Below are 15,887 nucleotides of genomic sequence, written 5' to 3'. Positions count from 1 at the left end.
CATTTCATTTTCCCAGAGAGAATGAGAAATGACCTGCTCTTTTGCACGTAAGGCAGCTGCCAGCGGCGGGAGCTCCCCGAAAGCGGCGCGGCTGTTGCTAGCTAGCCCAGCCCAGCCCGGCCCGGCAGGGGACAGTTACCATAGCTCTGCAGCTTCTCATACAGCTGCGGCGTGAGATACACCAACGCGGCAAATGCGGCGTTCACGGCTCGATCCACAGCGGAACCGGCAACGCTATCTGTCTGCAGGGCCTGTTTTTTACATGCCTGTGTGAGTCCTTGGAAAAGCTCAGGACTTTGCCCACAGTAGCCCTGGGCAGGGTCTGACTTTGCGAAGTCTATGAGGAGATCGCGGCAGACGTCAGCCTGAGCACTCCGACTCTGGAAGACAAAACAGAACTGTCAAGGTGTTAGCCGCCGGCTCGAGGGCTGCAGCTCGGCCCTAAAGGATGGACACGGGGCAGGGCTCAGAGTTTGCTAAGAGAGGGGGTGGGGGCGCAGGCATACACTCAGACGTTCTGGGGGGAGCTAAGCGTGGGCGAGCGGAAGGTAGGGGTGAGCCCCAAGCCCCAGAAGGAGTAAGTGCAAAGCCTTCTGGCGGCAGCAGACCCCCAGCCCTAACAGAGAGATCCATGACAAATGCGTGTGCCAGGCACCCCTGGCCAGCCCGCATCGCCAGGACAAAGGAAGGGAGTCTGTCTGTCAGCATGAATGCTGACAGATTCGATCCAAACACCTGGAGATGGTGCTGGAGTGACCACAGCTAGAGGGGAAGGCAGGCAGGCAGCCCTAAGTGGCTTTCCCTTTGGGGAAAGGATGGACTCACAGACCACCATTCATCAAGGTGCCAGGCACTGCATGTGGCTCTACAGAACCACGTGGGGAAGGTGGGGACATAGCCACGGCCTCCCTCCCTCCCGGCAGCCCAGGAGACGCTCCCTAGCAGAGCTCACACCTCTCTGGCATCCTGGGGTGGAGGAGTGGGCCCACAGGCTCCCGGATACCCCTCCGGGCATAGCTGGTGCCTGAAGACTGGCTTCCACAAAGGGGAGTGAAGGATGGGTGTCACTTTGGCCATGGGCAGTCCCACGTCCCCCCCTAACTCTGAAAAGAGAAGGAGGCCTTTCAGCAACCACACCCCATGGGACTTGCCGAGGGTCCAAGGCGAATCAGGGCCAGAGCTTGGATTCAAACCCCTGCCCCGTGGCTCGTCCAAGGGACCCGCCTGCTTATCTTGCAAACTGAAAAGAAGATCACCTCTGTGATCTCTTAGGGTGGTCACTCAAAGATGAGACCAGCTGAGTGGCTCCTGTGCCTCTGGGGTCTTCAGAAAGCTCCAAGCAGCATCTCACCCCCACCCCAGTCAGCACGCCGTCAGCTGACTGACCAAGCCACTTACGATCTGCTCGCAAGGCTAGACACTGGGACGCCAGGCGCCCCATCAGCCTGGAGACCAGGAGCTGCAGGTCCAGGCCCCAGGATACGGCCACGTCTGGCAGGCCGTAGGCTGTGACGGTGAACTTGTAGCCCCATTCGTTGTTGCTGCTGTCCGAGTGGAAGAGAAAGTGCAGCTGGGGGCCAGCCTTAAAGGTCACTTTCTAGAGGGTAACAAGACAGGGATCTGGCCAGTTGGCCATGCTCCAAACAAGGGCTCTTCATTCCCCCTGAAGAAGGGAAGGAGCCACCATGGGCCCAGGACCCTCTCCCTGCCCACGCCCCAGAGCCACCTTCCAGAACCCAAAGGCCATGCCGTGGCCCTCCCCACTGCTTAGGCCCCAGGTCCCTTCTCCGCACCCAATCAAGACCCTCACCTTAGGCCACTTGTCCGTGCCGACCTTGGTGTCATAGCGGGTCTTTGTGCCTCGAGAGTCGGTGAACTCTAGGTAATCGTACCTGCAGAGGCAACGCCCTCTGTTACTCTCCCCTGCTCCAGGGCTAGGGGAGGGTGGGGCTGCCCAGGAAGCCACCAGACTGACCTGGTCTCCGTTTCACACTTGTCATCAAACTCCACCTCAAAGGAGGTGGCCCCCGGGCTCAGGAAGACGGCCACCTCGTGGCAGTTGTTGTTATAGTTATGGGCAGATTCCACTGCCCAAGTGTTCAACACCACCGGCTTCTCTTGCTGCCAGACGTCCATGTCCTTCTAGACGAGGAAACACCCGAGAGAGCGCTGTTACCCGTGCATTCCCTGGGAGCCCATCCCTCACGTGGGGCCCACACACAGCTCTATAGAAACGGTCACGACTTTGCCCTCAAAAGGAGCCGGGGGGGGGCTCCCAGCTCCCTTCAGTTTTGGGCCAGAAGCCCCATCTCTCCGGGACCTCAGCTCAATGACCGCAGGTCAGTGATGCTGCGTACGACCTGCCCTGAGCTGGAGGAGGCCGGGGAAAGTGCCTGAGCCAGACGCCTCCTTCCCTCGATGCCTCAGGCACTGCTGGGGCCTGGCGTCCCAAAGAGCAGAATGGCTGGGAAGCAAGCCAGGAAGGGGAGCAGGGAGGCCGACGTTCGGCAGGCCCGACAGGAGCAAAGGGCTGCTCCCACGCTTCCCAAGCCAGCACGAAAAGAAATGTGAAGTGAGAGTTACCTGACTGGGGCTTCCATCGGGGTCACTGCAGAGGTCCTTCAAGAGGGATGTCAAAGTGCTGAACTCCTTCAAGAGCGCCAAGTGTGGGATGTCCAAGGGGCAGAAGTCCAGCAGGAAGATGACCTGCAGGGAGTGGGGAGAAGGCGCTGTCATGGAGCCGTGACAGGCAGCACCCCGCGCCCAGCTGCAAGAGCTGTCCCTGGTGCTCACTCACCAGCTGACGGGTCGCCATGGCAAACACAGAGGTACACAAATTTTCTACTATTGTTTTTCCACCATACTTGGACAAAAGTGACTGCAAAACTACTCTCACGCTAGCCAGGAACTGTCCCACATCTAACAAAAGAAAATGAAAACAATTCAGCATTTTCAATGACGAGAGTGCCTCCTACTCAGTTGCCACACAGCTGTGGCCGGGGGAGAGATTGGGGTGTGGGCAGGAGTGGGGTGATGCTGCCACACAGCGAGGAAGGAGCCCGGGTGTGGGCGTGGGGCCCCGAGTGCGATGACCTCCTCCCCTTACCCCCCCGGCCCGGGGCTCCCACTCACATCTCTCCACCATCTCCATGGCCAGCTTCTTGGCCTGCGGTTCGCTGCCCTTCAGCTGCAGGTAGCACCAGGACAGCAGGCTGCCCTGCACGGCCCAGAGCAGGGAAAATAGGGCAGGGCTGCTCTCCCCTGGGGCCACACCCTGCATCAGCATGTCACACTACAAGAGAGCACCAGGAGGGGAGGGTCAGTGCCTGGTGCTAAACGGGCAGAGGGCGAGCACCAGCCCGAAGCCATGCCACAAGCTGCCCCTAGGTCTCCCCACACCCCACTCATCACAGCATTGTCCGGCCTCCCGGGCCTTTATCCTGCACCTGACTGTGGCCTTCACTGACCTCAGAGGAGGGAGGGCCTACTGCCTCTGTGGTCCTTTCCTCAGGCCCTGCCCCCCAGCCCCGCCCCGCAGATGAGGTGACATCACCTGAGCCCCACTCAGCCCTTCCTGTTCCCTAATTCTTCAGGACGCAGGCGGTCATTCCTCCTCGGGTTTCCCGTCCACACCCGAGGTCTCTAAGACCCAGTCCTGGCCCCACAACCATCCAGGGCTCCCCGACTTTCAAGCAAAACAGCTTCTTTCCTAGGGGTCTGGCAGGTGGACCTCTCCTGGGCATCCCTGGGGCTGTCTTGGAGGGGGGCACTGCACGACGGTCCCCCAATCATTCCTGTATGTTTGGCCCCAGGGCCCAGCCCAGGAGGGCCCCTCGGGGCCAGGGGCATTTCTGGTCTTTCCCAAGCACACCAGGGTCCTGTTAGTGGAGGGCAAGCAGGCAAGGCTGGCCTGGGTTGTCTGGGAGCATGAAACGATGATGAGGCAAATCCAAGCAGCCCCGCAACCCTCTGCTCCACAGCAGGCATGGCCCACTTGGCTGCAGACACACCCAGAGCAAACCAGGGCCTCCAGAGGAGATGACAGAGAACAGCCACTGTGGTCAGGGAAGTTATGAGGGGCCCGAGGGCAGCACAAGAGGCCGCCAGCAGTGGGTCAGCTCTGGCGGCCTGGCCCCCCATCTGCTGCCCATCCCTCCTGTCCCAAGCACCAACCAGAGCAGTGTGAGGCAGCTCCGGGGACAGCAGTGGGGGGACAGCTGGGGGGCATGCTCTCAGCAAGCCCAGCTGTAGCCAGACAAAGCCACAGCGAGGGCTGAGAAGCTCAACGGGGTGAGGGACAGCCTCGAGTCTGTGCCGTCTGGCCATCTGCCCAAGACGCAGACTTTGGTGGTGGGCTGGGGGAAAGCCTTGATGCCTTCAGGCACTAGACAGGCAGTCCAGAGGAAGGGGGACACGCCCCAGATATTAGGGCAAAGCCTGCCATGACAAGATGAGTCCAGAAGAGGAGCTGCCTCAGTGGGCAGTGGAGGTCTGACCAGAGAAGCCCGTCCAGCCCTCGGGGAGCTAACAATCTCCATGGCAGAGAGGACGGCTCAAGGAATGGGCTTCAGAGAATGGAGATGCTGGGGGGCTGGATGGAAATGGCCTCACGGAGAAGGAGGCACTTGGGAAAAACAGACGGGAAAGGGGGGCTGTTGTACATCAGGGGAGAGCACACAAAAGAGAGGGGACCTGGTCCAGAGGATGGCGGGGCCGGGGGAGGGATGGTGAGAGACGTGGAACAAGATGGCGGTGGTTCACTCTTGTGGGGGCCTTCAAGGGGAGTCAGCCTGGAGACATTTTTTTTATCAATACAGTGAAAATGGCCCCTTCTGAACAAAGCTCAAATAGAGAGAGCCACAACAGTGGCTTACCTGCAAGGGACTCATCTTCCCACTATTCAGACGCAAGATAAAGAGGCTGGAGATGCGCACACCTCCCGCTAAAGGCTGCCCTCAGGAGGCTGGCCCTCCAACCTCCTCTGGGTCTACACAGAGTTGGCTTCCGCACAGAGTCTGAAGCCATCCAAACCAGACGGCTCCCTGACTGTGGACGGGCCCGCTGCCTTCAGCTGCTAACCCTAAATGCCCTGAATGCCCACCGCGGTCCAGCCTCTTCCTGGACGGCCTTGCTGACTTAGAGGGGACTCCCTGTGCCCGCCCAGAAGGGCCTTCCTTGGGGCCCAGGGTGAGGGGCTCCTAAGACCTCCAACCATGTGGCTTCGCGTCTACGGGAGGATGAACAAGATGAGGAGAAACTCACGTGGGCCACAAAGCCTGCTCTCTTCCTCCCTGGCGGTCCTAGGCCAACTTGCACTAGAATACTAGGATATGCCCTCAGTATCCGTAGATGGACAGATGGAAGGACAGATAGATGGAGGGATGGATAGAAGGATGGACAGACAGAAGGATGGATGGAGAGATGGACGGATGAAGGAATGGATGGATGGACGGACAGATGGAGGGATGGACAGACAGATGGATGGACAGATGGACAGATGGACGGAGGGACGGAGAGATGGATGGAGGGATGGATAGAAGGATGAACAAATGGAAGGATGGATGGAGGGACAGATGGACAGATGAAGGGATGGATGGATGGGCGGACAGATGGACAGACGGATGCATGGATAGATGGACAGATGGAAGGCACCTCTCCATATCAGCCAGCCTCCTTTCCCTGCCCCCTGGTTCTGCTTCTGGCCACCCTCTGGACAATTCCCACCTGTGGCTCGTTTCCTTCCTGGCACGCTGGGCCCTCAGGGCCTGCACACCTTTAGACAAACAGAAGGGCCTGGAGGAGCCTTTCTAGGCTCGGTCCCCTCTGGGGACACACCTTTGACGTCCCCGGGATGCCCTTTCTGCTCTGCCTAGCTGTCAGCCGCGAGGAAGAGGAAGAGCAGAGGGGTGAACGGAGGTTCCACCACAGCCACCCAGGAAAAGGGAGCACATGCTGGGCATCGTCGATCCAGGGTCCACAGAGGAGCAGCTGACAGCCAGGCCCTGTGCAGGCAGCCCCTGCCACCCGAACACTAAGTGGAGTTTGTCACGGCTGGGGTGGGTGAGTGGTCACTCAACCAGGGGCCAGCTCATAAAATGCTGGGGCTTCCTGTCGAGGGTCCCCTTCTGAGCATCCGACCCCACCTCCCTAGGTACAAAACAAATCCCATCCAGTCCCACAGGCCCTGCGCTGACAAAACCGCTCTACGCCAGACCGTGACATGGCCCGCCGAGAAGTTACCTCGCGGGCAGCAGCCACCTGCAGTGTGTCCATGACGGCCAGCACCTCGCATACGTCCAGCCCCTCGGGACCTCCCTTCTCTGGAAGCAGCAACAGGCCCCCGGGGTCACAGCCACTGTAACAACACAAGCCGCCTCGTGAGCAGGGCCTCTCCCGGGTACCCTCTGACCTCAGGGACAGAACGGAAAGACAGGATGGAGCGCGCCCTCCCCCCGCCTCCTCAGGGGCAGGAGCCACATCCATGCCCATGGAGCCATTGGTGGAGAGCAGGGCGACTGGCCCCGGACTTGCCTCCTTTCACTCGGGGGCCACTGGCTGGGCCGGCAAAGGTGGGCCCTCTCTGCCGCCATATCGCTTCTCCTGCCAGAGACCAGAGGGGCTGCTGTCCCCTGGAGAAAGCCCTGGGCCTGCCCACCCCCAAGATGAGGGGTCCCCAGCAGGCAGAGAGTCATTTCCCCCAAAGCGTGTCCATCCCTGACCCGCAGGGCCAGCCCTGGGAGGACCCACACACCTGAAATACGTGCACAAGGACCGGAAGGTGAGATGCACAGAAGGCTTCTGCTCCGGCTCCGTGATGTTCTTCTGGGAAACAAAAAGGACAGCTTTTAGACGGCCCATTCCAGGACCCCCATGGCATTTCTAAGGGGGCCACGCCAAAGGAAGAGTCTCCGGCACAGACTCCAGCTCACCACCTTCCAACGGGAGACCCCGGGCCCGGGCCCCACGGTCAAGAACACAGGTGCCAAGGCCACGGGGCCTAAAGGCCAGGCGCTCAGGTGGATGGATGGCACCTTGGCACAGGCTGCTAACTGCCTGGGGCTCTGGGGGCCATGGGGGCCTCGCTACAGCCCAGAACCCTAACAATCAGGCAGGTGTGGTGCCTCCTCAAAAGTAAAGGCTTCTATCTGGGGCCAAATGTCCTCTTTGACAACGCAGCCCCTAGGTTTCGTGCCTTAGGAGTTTTCTGAAAACACAATGGGCTAGAAAAAGAAAGGCCTCTCAAGTAAGACTGAGGGGTGAAGCCACAGCCCCTTACCTGATGTACCCAACAGAGATATCACCAGGTGGGAGTGGCCTGTGCCCTGACCCCCACAATTCTGGTGCTCCCGGGCATCCTTTACCATGCTGCTGGACAAGCGTTCTCACTACCTGCTCAACTGCCTTGTGCACTGGCTCCTACATACACACATACCCTACCCCACCCCCACACACCAGACATACACACACACACACACACACACACACACACACACACACACACACACACACACACACACACACACACACACACCCTCCAGACACACACACTAGACATACACACATACCACACCCTCCCCCCCCACACACAAAACGGAGTTGGACCCTTTTTGCTTCGCTTGGGCCACTGGCCCCCATAATTGCACCAAGGAACATGGCTGCACTGCCCTCCTGGGATCACTCCAAGTGGCTGAGCTCATCCCTGCCTTCCACACCGGCCTCACTCGTCTCCTCAAAGGGACCCTCAGTTCTGGGAAGGAAGGGGCTGCCCGTCGGGTTTTTCTATCTGAGCTCAGAAAGCTCCCCTGCCAAGGACGGGACGGCCAGGAAGGATGGGGTCCCCTCACCCCCCGCATCCACCCTGCTGGGCCCGGTCAGCCGGCAGAATGAGGCCAGCCAACTGTGAATGGCCAAGATGCTTGGAGGTGCAGCCTCTGCCAAAGGAGAGGGAGTCAGAAAGCAAGAAGCGGGGCAGGAAGGATGAGATGGAAATCAAGAACATGTCTGCAAAAACGTTGGGCAGGAGGGAGCCAAGAAGTGCCCACCGGCAGCCTGTGCGAGAGGCCCAGCGGGCAGAGGTGGAGGTCAGCGCAGGACAGTGCACCACCTCTGCCTGATCTCAAGGACCGTGTGGACAGAGGGCACCCAGGCAGTCGACACCTCCCAGAAGAAAACTACGCCAGGGAGTGAGAAAAAAGGCGACTTGAGGACGACCCCGAATGACCTGGCGAGGAACAGGGCTGTGTGTGGCAAAGGGGGGGGCGACGTGGCCGCACGTCCACGGCACACTGGAGGCTGGGTAATCGGGCTCTCCACGGTGGGCTGGAGGCCTCGACCTCAGCAGCCGCAGCCCCCCGCACTCATTGGGCGCCCACGGCTGCTCAGATGCGACGATAGAAGTAAGAGGGGCTGAGGCTCATGCACTAGCAGAGAGGGGAGGGCGGCCAGGCCCCAGGGAACCCAGGGAAGGCCGTGGGGCAGGCACGAGAGCGACCCCACGGCCTGGACAAAGAGCCTATTCAAAAAGAGCAGGTCCCCTTACTCGTGCCCTTCTAGGTTGGTCCGGCCCCCTGCCCCGGTCACTGGCCCCGCAGGGATGGAACAGGCCTGCCCGGGCTGGGCTGCGAAGCCTCGTCCGACACTCTTTCCCCAGCGCCCACAGACCACGGCTGCTGTGGAGCCTGAGATCCGATCCACTCACCATCATGGCAAACAGATGACGGCGCCGGGCGAGGCCACTGGGAAAGAAGACAGCGGCTCCCTGCAGAAGCGTTGTCCTCACCTCCTCCTGGAGCCTTTTCATTGGCCAGGAGTCGTAGCTGGCCCGGTCCGCCACTGACAAAAAACCAAGGGGGGAGGTGTGACCGGCCACTGATGGAAAGTGGCTACAGGGACCCCGCCAGCCCGAGGGACGACGGCGCTGAGGCGGCGGTCCTCACACCTCGGAGAAGATCTGGTGACGCTTTTGGGCGCCGGGACCAGGACCACCGGGATGAAAAAGAGCAAACAGGCCTGAAGAGGAAGCAACGTCCATCCTCGACCACGGGGCTCCCAGGACGGCCCCTCTGGCCGGTCCTCGAGGCCCCGAGGGGGGCCCCTGAACATCGAGGTTAAAGGTCCAACCCCCCCCCCCCGGCGCTACCTTGGCACAGGTGTGTGTACAGCTCCTCTGGGGCAGCCTGCACGCTGCCGCTGCTCTGAGCTGTGGCGCTGGGCTGGGGGTCCGCCGAGAGCTCGGACAAACAGCTCTGGAGAAGCTGCAGCAGCATGATCCGTGCCAGGACGCACTCTTCTCTTGGCCTAGGGAGAAGAACGGAAGGTCAGACGGCCCGGGGCCAGAGCCGGGGGTGCCCATACGGCCCCAGAGCTTGAGAAGGGAAGGCCGGACCCCCACCCCACCTCACCTGGCCTCCAGCTTGCTGTAAAAGCCCCAGACGACCCGCAGGCTGAGGCCAGCCATGTCCAGCAGCGGTTTGTGCTTGAAGCCGCTTTCTCTCTGTCGCGCCTTGCGTTTTGAGAAAAAAGATATGGTTGAAACAGGGACTGAAACGGAATGTCACCCCACTGCAAAAGGAAGCGAACGATGCCAACCTTACCCCCTCCCAAGCAGGGAGGCCTCCATCCTCCAGGCCCTGAGCACAACCCCACTCATGCCTGGCGCCATACCAGGTCCTGGGCCAGCTGCTGGACAAAGGACAGCGTCTTCAGGAGCAGGGTCATGCCACAGATGCGGTTGGCTTCGGGGTCACAGGTGGCGCAGTCCGTGCTCGGGCCAAGCTCCACACCAGCAGGTCGCAGGTAGCCATACACGCTCAGGCCTTGGACACCCAGGCGCTCGGCCGTATCTCGTCGCGTACATAAGAACTTGACCATCAAATACTAGAACGAAGGAGGAAGTGACTTTGAGAAAGGCCTGATGCCTCCTCCCCAGCACTTGTGAGATCTGGGGGGGCCTTTGAGGCTGCTGAGGTCCCAACCCTCCCCCCACCACACAAACTCTAACGTTCCCAAGGGGGAAACAGGCTCGTCCCCCTGGAAGGAAGGGGCTCGGGCCCTCAGAGCACATCAGAGCCCAGCTGCTCTCAGGCGGACACCAGCCCCACGCTCCTGCAGATCTGCCGCCCAGGAGCCCTTGGCTGAAGCCAGCCCAGCTTCTCGCAGCCTCGGTCTGGGACAGGGGCTTTGAAAGCCACCGCCGACGAGGCCCTGGGGGACTGCCCCGACCCTGCTCGACGGGGATGACCCCAGACGAGGCCGGCTTCAAAGGAATGAACTCCTGGCCTGACCTTGGCCACCCGGCACTGCTGCATCTTCACATCCACTTCGTCCCAGTCCTCCTCAGCTTCAAACCAGCCGGCCGGCTCATCCTCCCCGAGTTCTGCAGAGGAGCCACCCACCCTGCGAAGCGACAGAAATCATCAGACACTACCCTATCTCCTCTGGGCCAAAGGAGAATAAGGCACCAGGTCCGAGGATGGACACTTGGCCATCTGCCCCCTGCTCATGGACCCCATTCTGAGGGGCTGCTCAGGAATGAGGCTGGGCTGTGGGCGGGGACCGGGGAGGGGTCGAGATTCACGTCAAGAAAACGCCTAGCTGGAAGGGTCCTCCTGGGGGAAAGGGGGTGCCACAGCTTCACACTTGGTCCCGGGCCCCTCCCACTACTGAGCACAGTCAGGGTGCCCTCTCAGCAGCACCTGTGTCCCATTGACGCGCACCCTGGTGCACCGACAGGCGCCTCTGTCAGTGGGAGAGGGCCAAAAGCACCTGCCTCGCCCCTGCCTGAAAAGGAGAGGAGGGGGTTTGCTGGCACAAAGCTCCACATCAGAAACAAAGAGGAGGCAGTCACGAAAGGACGGCCACGTCACTCACGGGAAGCAATAACTCCAAGTGACCCCTGAAAAAGGCAGCTTCGGATGCCAGCCAGGTCACAAAGAGATCCCCCCAGGCGGCCAATGGCGAGAGACGCAGGGGCCAATAGCGGGCCCTGGAGAGAAGGCCAAGGGCTGGGGTCAGGAAGGTCCGAGCCCAAACCCTGCCATGGCCCTTGACGGGCTGTGTGGCCCAGCCTTGCTCAGTCTCAGTTTCCTCATCTGTAAAATGGGAGCCCTGGTAGCACGCCTCTTCTAGGCTGCTGTGTGATCCAAAATCTTCTGGAGGAAGAGGATGGAGCCTTTGAGCACCATTTTACAGACACATAAGGAAGCGGACACATTCCCGAGACGGGTCTGCTGGATCCAAGCCTGGGGCTCTCATGGACCTCTCTGGAGGACTGTGCGGAAGGGCCGAGGCCCAGAGCCCAGCTCCGCCGCTGGACCGTCTCGGGCCACGCTTGGCAGCTTCTCAGGGACAAGGAGGCCAGGACCAGACAAGGCAGAGGTCTGGGGCAAGACGGATTCTTAAAAACCCAGGGTGCCTGTCAAGCTGGGAAAGCACAGCTAGAGAAGACCTCCTCCCCAGCCTCTCAGTCAGGCCTCTGGCCTGCTACCCTTCACACAGAGAAGGGTACCTTCCCTAAGTAACGGTTTGGATCGATCAAAGCCGCCACAATGCTAACGGTTTCCTTACCTGCTTTTTAAAAACTGCCGGAACTCCTGGAGCTTCCACGTGTCATATTTCTCGAACCTTTTAAAGTGCTCCTCAGCGTGGAACTTTTCCAAGGAAGAATTATAAGCAAACACCAGCCCACACTGGGCCCCGATGTCCCCACGGCGCACCTGGGAATGGCACAGAGATCCTGCTCCGAGGGGCTCCTTCTAAAAACCTCCAGAAGCTACAAGAGAACTGGAACCATCCACCCCGGCCTGACCCTCCCACCAGCTTTCTTCAATCAGAAGACACGCCAAGACACTGAAAAGCCACGTCAACAGCTGCTTCTGTGGGTCTGGGAAGTAGCTACTCGCGGCCAGGCACTCTGTGAAGTCTCACCTCAAGGTACTTACACCATGTGCCAAAAATGGCTTGTCTGATCTATCTGACCTGACAGGAAATAGGGGGGAAGGGGGGGTTTGACAGAGGGGAGGGCGGAGTTGGGGAGGGGTAATCAGAAGCAAACACTTCTGACGAGGGACGGGGTCAAAAGAGAGAACAGAATAAATGGGGGGTGGGATAGGATGAAGGGAAATAGAGTTATCTTTTCACAACATGACTACTATGGAAGTGTTTTGCATGACTACACATGTATGACTTGTATCGAGTTGCTTGCCTTCTCCATGAGGATGGGTGAGGAGGGAGGAAGGGAGAAAATTTGGAACCCAAAATTTTAAAAACAAAAGTTTAAAAAAAAAAAAAGAATGGCATGTCTGGAGGCCACCAGGCCGGCCAGGGACCGTGGGGGCCTGCTCTCCAGGACCTTCCTGGAGTGGGGTGACCCTGGGCCAGTCATCAAGACCTCTGCCTGCTCAGTTTCCTCATCTGTATGAAGTGGGGCCCACCCCCCAAGGTGGTTGTGAGGATTCAACGAGCCGGTGTTTTTAAAGCACTCTGTAAATACACACCGCCTATGAGGACCATGGCGATCGTGTCCTTCGTGCCAGGAGTGGATCCCTGCTTCCCCAGGCCAAGGGAAGCCCCAGGAGGAACTGCCTAAGATCCAAACACCTTCCCCCCGCCACCACCGCGATCTCCCCAAAGAGGGACGTGCTCACAGAAGAAACCTGGGGCCCCGAGGGACCAGCTGGACACGGCCAGCCACCCCTCTGACACCCGAGACAGCTCGTCTCTCGTCCCCGACAACAACCTCCCACGCACAACGACGGAAGCACAGCAAACACACGGACAGAAGCTGTGGCTGCCGAGCTGAAGCTCCTCAGAAAAGCGCGGAGGCCCGTGGTGGAGGCCACAGCCCCTGCTTCTCAGGACCTCTCCGGGGGAGCCAAGGCTGCTGACCCGGTGACAGCTGGTGCTCCCCGAGGGAGGCCTAAGCCTGAGTAGTGGCTGTGGAAGCCAGCTCGTCTCTAAAATTCAATTCAGACACCCCCCACATGCACCGCAGCAGAAATGGATCCCCAGGAGAAACTACCTTGATCCTCAGCTGCGTGACCTGGAAGGCCACCTCCGTGCCCGTGGAGAAAATGACGCTCGCCCTGGTCTTGCCCGTCTCGGTGAGAAAACCTGACGAGAAAATCTGGCTGAGCTCTCGGCATCAAGAGAGCCTCCAAGCTGGAGGCCACTAGGCAGCGGAGTCAGAATCCCCCACTGTGCACCTCACCCAAACTGCCCGTCCCCACCCTCACCCCCCCACCGTGTAAGGAAGCCACCGCCCCGAGCTCAAGCAGCAACTTGCCGGGCAGAGCCCGCAGTCCCGCTCCTCAGGCCCAGCAGGATGGCTCTAGAGCCATCTCCCCCCAGCCCCTGGCTGAGCCTCCTCTTCTCCAGATCACCCTCACTGACTCTGAGGCCGCTGCCTTCATGACCGAGCTGGGATGGGGGGCCGACCGAGGCAGGGGTAAGGTCAGAGGTAAGGGCCCAGCACGGAGCCTCAGGTGCCAGTCTGGGGCCGCCCAGTGCCCTAGGTGCCGCCGCAGTGACCCATTGGGACCTCAGGCTCCTCTTTCAATTATGAATGGTGCTGGCGGGATTCCACAGTCTAGAGGCCCTTTCCAGCATTCCCATTTGGGGCCGGTGACAAATGGCAAAGAACAAAGCTGCTCCTGAAGACACCGGCACGATAAATCCTGTGGGCGTCAGCCGGCCAAAGGCCCAGCGACCTTCCTCCCCGGACACTTCCCAAGACTCGAGGTGCGCCGGCGCTGGCTGGAGCCTGGCCCCCGGCCTGCCTTCTGACACACACAGCTCCGCGCGGCCCGCGACCACCTCCTGCTCAGGATCCATGCGGAAGGGGCCCATGCCTCAGGACGGTGGAGGCTTCGGCTCCAGCTCTTCCTCGGTCCTCGACCCTCCCAGAGAAATGGCGCCAACGCCTTCGACGACCCCAACGCACAGAGGGCCACGGGCCTCCTCGTCTGGCCGATCCTCTCCCTTGTGTCACACGCAGCTCGCCATGTGGCTCTCTACAATTGGACAGCAATCGCTCCGTCGGCTTCACAGACCAGATTCCAAGGAGCAGGAGCGGCGTCAAGAAAGGAGGCTTCTGGTCTGGGTCTTTTTGACAACATCAGAGGCCACGTGCCCTATGACCTGAGACAGGTGCTGAAAATCTGAGGGAGTGTGTTTTGAAGTGCTTTTGTCAATAAGTCCCCAGATGTGCAGACATATCTCCCGATAATGCTTCGCTCAGCCTGAGACCACGAGGGGTCAGCAACATCCCTCATGTCAACTCAGGAGCAAGTTTGAAAAATGGGTGAAAAAGGATCCCGTGAACCTTGGCCCGCCTGCCTCCAACTCAGCCCCAGCGGGAAGTCGGCCCCCAGGCAGCACAGGCTGGGAATCAGTACCTCAGAGTCACGCCGGAGGCCGACAGGCGGCCTCCCTCGGCCAGCAAGGCCGGACTAGACGGAGGCCATCTGGCCCCGCGCCCTCCAGGCCTCACGAGAGAGAGGGAGGGGCTCGAGGCAGAGCTTCCCAGAGCAAGGCCAGCAGACAGAATCGAGAGACCGTCCAGCCCATCAAGCGAAGGGCCTCCTCCGGGCAGGAGCACGGGAGAGCCGGACAAGGTCGCCAGAGCCTAGCCTCTGCGGACCCCTGTGGTGACTCCAGGTCGGCTCTTGGAGCCCGGTCTCACTTCCAGGGTGAGAAGGACAAGGACAGCTGTCCCAGCAGTTGAGGGGTGGGTCAGTCAGGCCTCATTTCTGGGGTGGGGTGGCCTGGACAGCCTCCTGGACCCCCACCGATCCTTCGACTCGGTCATCTTGCAAAGGGGTGAGAGAGGCCTCGAGGAGGATGTGAGGCGGCACTCGAGGGGACAGAATGGGGAGCCGCGGGTGGCTCCTGATGGGGTGCTGCCCCCCCCACATCCGCCAGACCAGCTCTGTCTTCCCCAGTGTCAGCCCCACACAGCTTCCCGAGACTGACGGCGTCTGGTGCACCTTCACTACTCACCATCTCCGGTCCACGGCTCAGCCAGCAGGTTTTCTGGCCCCGACCTTTCTTCTTTCCCTTTGACGTCGCATGCCTGAAGGATCGGCTGCAGGATCCTGCCTGACAGGCAAAGAGGATCCGGTCACATCCACCAGCCAAGCAGGGAGGGGTACGGCGTGCTGACAACCACAACCCCATTTAAATGTAGGAGCACGACCACAACAAAGCCAGACGCTTCGCGGGCACCAGCACCGGCCCGAGAAGGAGAGGCCACCCCACGGGGCTGGTGCTGAGTCCCCCGAGGCCGTGTGGGGGCAACAGCTGATGCCTGGGCGTGACTGTCAGGCGGCAGCACCCACACACCGTCGATCCGGGCTGTGGTGAGGAGGGGGTGCTCCCGGCCAACAGCTCCCGACCGCCCGGGAAGGCTCGCAGGAAGGGGCAGCGCCAACAGTGAAGCCACCCGCACCCAAGACAGGCGACCCAAAAGACCGGCCCTGTTCTCGGAGGGTCCGACTGACCTCCACAGAAGGGTAACCTTCCCAAGGCACATGAGGCCCCTGCCCAGAGCCAGCGATGCTGGGAGGACCTTCACGGCATGGGGCCTGTCTCCAAGAACGTCAGGTAACTAACTCCCTGCAGCATCATTTACCATATTTATAAAGCAGAGTCTGTCGGACGGTGGCCATTGAAGAAATCAGGGCCGAGGCCTGGTAGATGGCGTCCAAGTGGTCGGTGATGGTGCACAGAGAGTTGAGCACTTTGGCGATACTCCCTCTGGCCAGAGCAAAGGCCAGCAGGGTCAACTCCACTTCTGGGTTAGCCAAGCAACTGCAAACCAAGAGCAAAGGGGTTAGGGCTCCACTTCTCTAGATGCGCACGGGAGAAAAGCAGTAGCAGTCACTCACGGC

General features: G+C 60.4%; 1 protein-coding gene across 3 annotated transcripts in view; it reads right to left on the bottom strand.

Annotated features, from left to right (window-relative positions):
• Nucleotides 1–15,887, bottom strand: part of ZZEF1 (zinc finger ZZ-type and EF-hand domain containing 1) — a 68,702-nt gene that overhangs the window by 37,039 nt on the left and 15,776 nt on the right. Inside the window, exons 8-26 of one of the 3 annotated variants that reach the window (XM_078147625.1) lie at nucleotides 15,629–15,807; nucleotides 14,998–15,096; nucleotides 13,019–13,110; nucleotides 11,566–11,714; nucleotides 10,284–10,395; nucleotides 9,664–9,876; nucleotides 9,402–9,502; nucleotides 9,140–9,297; nucleotides 8,699–8,832; nucleotides 6,752–6,822; nucleotides 6,241–6,355; nucleotides 3,133–3,292; nucleotides 2,798–2,919; nucleotides 2,584–2,706; nucleotides 1,976–2,142; nucleotides 1,811–1,892; nucleotides 1,399–1,597; nucleotides 955–1,103; nucleotides 140–398 (exon numbers count right to left, since the gene is read on the bottom strand). In XM_078147625.1, the coding sequence (XP_078003751.1) occupies nucleotides 140–398; nucleotides 955–1,103; nucleotides 1,399–1,597; nucleotides 1,811–1,892; nucleotides 1,976–2,142; nucleotides 2,584–2,706; nucleotides 2,798–2,919; nucleotides 3,133–3,292; nucleotides 6,241–6,355; nucleotides 6,752–6,822; nucleotides 8,699–8,832; nucleotides 9,140–9,297; nucleotides 9,402–9,502; nucleotides 9,664–9,876; nucleotides 10,284–10,395; nucleotides 11,566–11,714; nucleotides 13,019–13,110; nucleotides 14,998–15,096; nucleotides 15,629–15,807 (2,684 nt within the window). The remainder of the gene's footprint in view (nucleotides 1–139; nucleotides 399–954; nucleotides 1,104–1,398; nucleotides 1,598–1,810; nucleotides 1,893–1,975; nucleotides 2,143–2,583; nucleotides 2,707–2,797; nucleotides 2,920–3,132; nucleotides 3,293–6,240; nucleotides 6,356–6,751; nucleotides 6,823–8,698; nucleotides 8,833–9,139; nucleotides 9,298–9,401; nucleotides 9,503–9,663; nucleotides 9,877–10,283; nucleotides 10,396–11,565; nucleotides 11,715–13,018; nucleotides 13,111–14,997; nucleotides 15,097–15,628; nucleotides 15,808–15,887) is intronic. The other 2 variants (XM_078147624.1, XM_078147623.1) reach the window with 2 other exon arrangements.

The sequence above is a fragment of the Phascolarctos cinereus genome, unplaced genomic scaffold (assembly GCF_003287225.1).
Source record: "Phascolarctos cinereus isolate Bilbo 61053 unplaced genomic scaffold, phaCin_HiC Scaffold_7;HRSCAF=346, whole genome shotgun sequence".
Classification (NCBI taxonomy): domain Eukaryota; kingdom Metazoa; phylum Chordata; class Mammalia; order Diprotodontia; family Phascolarctidae; genus Phascolarctos; species Phascolarctos cinereus.
Note: the sequence above shows the minus strand (reverse complement) of the source record. Positions and strands in the feature narration are given on the sequence as shown.